Below are 3,443 nucleotides of genomic sequence, written 5' to 3' on the forward strand. Positions count from 1 at the left end.
CAGGGAGAAAAGGGAAGTCATGCTTCTGGAAATGAAACTGCTTTCCATGGGGGAAAGACAGAGGACAGGGTGGGGACAAGAAGAGAGCTGTGCACGGTGCCTCTCCCTCCTGTAAACAGGGCCCAGCCCGTGGGGCTCTGGTAGTGCTACAGAGGAGGGCAGAGGGCTAGAGCACGCCTGCTCCACTCACCTTGGATTCGCAGAAGGGAGCTCAGACAGGTGACAGCCAGCTGGCGGGATGCGGGCATGGGGTCACAAGTCAGAGGCGCCAGCAATCCCACCAAGGAGCCAAAGTGCTCACAGGCATCTCCTCTCTGCAGGGGTGAGAGGCAGGAACAAAGCTGTAGACGGCCCCAGCTCTCCCCAGCTTCTCCCATCTGTGCCTTTCCCATGCCGTGACACAGCATGCACAGCTGGGCAGAGCTCGCCTTCCAGCTCAGGGGCGCTGGGGAGGGAGCAGGGGGCATGCGGTGGGGCTCTTTACTCACTTGAAGCTCTTCACAAACAGCCAGCAGCTGGGAGCAGGTCTGCAGGGCCCTCTTGCGCTCCCACACGTTGCTCGATACCATGGATTTCTGCAGGACCTGGGGTAGAGCATCTGTCTCACTGAGGATGTCTTTTCTTTCCCTTCCTGCCACCCCTCTCCCTGTCCCCCCTTTCCCAGCACTTTCCGTTAAGGCCTGCCCTGTTGCTCCATGTGGCCTCCTGCCTCACTGAGCACCGGCACTGCCGCCCCGCTCTCTGCAAACACGCCTGCCTCCTAACCCAGGAGCTTTTCCTCAGCTGTGGCCTCCAGGGGCTGGCTCCTGCTTTCCCCTTGCAGGGCCCATTTCTCTGCCCATTTCAGCTTGCAGTGAGCTGGCACGTCAGCAGGAGATTTCTCCCCCTGTGATCCTCCTCTCAGTCCCCAGATCTCTGCCCCCGCTATTGACAGGCACCATGCTTTCTCCCTTGCCCCACGAATACTCACATGGACTATGTTCTGGAAGAAGCCGCCGCTGGGCTCTGTCTCCAGCAGGACCACCATGAGCCGGCCCAGAGCTCTCAGTGATGTTTGCTGAAGCTGAAAGCAGAAGAGGGGAGTGACGTGTAGCATCACAGCTGCTGCCAGAGCAGAGGTTGTGTGTGCTGAGGTAGGGTTCCGACAGAGAGGTGGCCGGGAAAGTTACGGCAGGTTACCTGCAGGTACTGTGCTGCTTGCTGTGACTTCCTGATCTTCAGCATCATCTCTGCTGAAGGGTGTGTCACGATGTTCTTGCAGCACAGGACCAACATCTCATGCAGGTCCTTGCTTTCAGAAGAGGGCTTCAGCTTGCTGAGAGGAGGAAAACAGGAAGAGAAATCAGAAAGGCTCTTTATCTCTCCAGGCTGGTTCAGACAACATCTGAGTTTCTCCTAATTGACAGCTACAAAGCCAATACCCCCACCCAGCTCATGTTGCTGAGCACTGCCTTCAGCTCCAGCAGCGCCCACCTCCTCCCCAGCAGCAGTGAACCACCTCCCGCTCTGCAGGGAAGGAGACCCCAGCTCTCCCTCTCTTCCCTGCCAGGGGACAGGAACACCAGGGCCTTTCTCCCTGCCCAGAACCTCAGCTTTGCTGGGCACAACAGACCAGCCGTCTCTCCTGCTGTAGATGTGGCTCCTCCCCCCCTGGCCCCTCCAGGCCCTCAGGAGCTACCCAACATGGGGATCACCATCCTGACTTGCAACCTCAGCCCTTACCTCAACTGCTCCAGGGCCAGAACCACCTTGAGAGGCACTGGGGAGACAGGCATGCCCAAGTAATACTTCTTCAGCAGGTCCTGCAAGTCCCGGAGAGACAGTGTCAAAGTGGGCAAGGGGCACACAAGAGCTGTTCCACCCGGCCCCCAGACAGGCACAACTGCCACACACCAGCCCCATCACTTTCCCGTGGAAGCGCTGCAGGATGCAGCAGCTGGTGCACCCAGCCCGCTGCCCAGCCGCTGCCTGCCAGCACCCAAGGTCCCCACCAGCTGGAGATGTGTGGCTGCTGGAGACCTGTATGCCCCCAGGGAAGCGAGCCTTGTGGCGCAGCCCAGAACTCCTCTGCAGACAGCCCCGTCTCCAGGCACTCACCATCAGGATCTCCAGCAGCTTGCTCTTCAAGGAGGGGTTAAAGCTTGCAGAATCACCCACAGCTTGGTAGGCAGAGCTGCAGTCGGTGATGCTCTGCACCAGCGCGAGGTTGTTCTGCAAGTCCTGAGGAGCAAGAGAGAAGAACATTCTTTGAACTGCGGGAAGGGACAAGGGCTGCAAGGGGGACACGGGGAGACAACGCTAAGGGAAGGGCTTGGATCTTTATCTGGGCACAAACAGTTCCCCGAGGGACCTTTGGAAAGGGAAGGCCCATCTCAGCATCCCCCCATGTGGAGAGGCTGCAGCTGGGCGCTCTGACACCCTGGCACGCTTTGAGCTCTTACCCGGCAGCTGCAGCTGTAGAGCATCAGGACGTTGCCCACGATGTCTCCCTCCAGGTGGGCGAGCAGCTGTTCTTTGGAGGCACGCAGTGCCATGCTGCCGTGGGCGAGCATGAGAGCGCTGCGTGTGGCATGAGCTCTCGTGCTGTCCAGCTCCATCTGTGTGGGAAGAAATGCCTTGAGACACTCACTAACGGCCCCCAGTGCCCTGCGATGCACCTGGGCTCCCAAGGCAGGAGCTGCAGGGAAAATAAGGCAGAAGAATGCCAAGATGGAAACCCGTAACGCTTTACCTTCTTGCGCCTGGAAATCCTGGCATTGCGGCCTTTGCACAGCCTGGACGCAAACATGGTGAGCGTGGCCAGGACTGTGTGGAAGTTGTTCTCAGCAGCATGGCTGAGAAGAGAGATGATTCCCTGCACAAAAGAACAAGGGGCCGTTGGCATAGGCCTGACTCTACAGGTCCTCTCCTGAGCAAAATGGCAGCAGTGCGGAGGTTGAAAGGCCTGGAGCAGGGCCAGGAGAAGGCCTCTGCCCCAGGGCCAGAACGGGGATGCTCACAGGAGCTGGAGGAGAGGAGAGCTCACCTGGGCCTCACATGGCTCCTCTGCATTTGCCTCCTCCAGGTGCTGCAGCAGCTTCTCCTGCACGTGGAGGACTCCCTTACAGGATCCCAGCACTGTGCCCAGAGCCTTGTACAGGAACGACTGCATGGGAAGGGAAGGAAGAAGCTGAGATGTGGCAGCAGCTTAACCTGCTGGTGCAGGGCCAGGTGGGAAGGAGCCTAGCTCCCTGGCGGTTGCTGAGAGCAGCTGCGGGGCCCAGCTTTAGCCATCCCTGGGCAGATTGCAGGGAAAGGCCCTCTGGGGGGCACAGACTGGGGAAGCAGCATCAGCATCCCGCAAGGGCAGAGCACCAGCCGCAGCCCCAGCCCCAGCTGGACACCTGCAGCTGCACTGCTGGGTAGAGCCGGGGGGAACTCACCTTTTCTGCAGAGCTGCTGGC

General features: G+C 59.6%; 1 protein-coding gene across 1 annotated transcript; it reads right to left on the minus strand.

Annotated features, from left to right (window-relative positions):
- Positions 1-190: 190 nt before the first annotated feature.
- On the minus strand, positions 191-3,440 carry LOC122192417 (maestro heat-like repeat-containing protein family member 2B; the record flags this gene model as incomplete). The annotated part of the gene is made up of 10 exons (XM_042892954.1): positions 191-314; positions 489-584; positions 971-1,063; positions 1,180-1,315; positions 1,723-1,802; positions 2,098-2,220; positions 2,442-2,597; positions 2,732-2,854; positions 3,026-3,145; positions 3,423-3,440. Coding segments are annotated over 10 exons (1,069 nt in total), but the record flags the coding sequence as incomplete, so codon positions are not given.
- Between the last annotated feature and the right edge of the window lie 3 nt (positions 3,441-3,443).

This window comes from Lagopus leucura, unplaced genomic scaffold (assembly GCF_019238085.1).
Source record: "Lagopus leucura isolate 7727_CA_CO unplaced genomic scaffold, USGS_WTPT01 32119-0_obj-0_obj, whole genome shotgun sequence".
In the NCBI taxonomy this organism is placed as follows: Eukaryota; Metazoa; Chordata; class Aves; order Galliformes; family Phasianidae; genus Lagopus; species Lagopus leucura.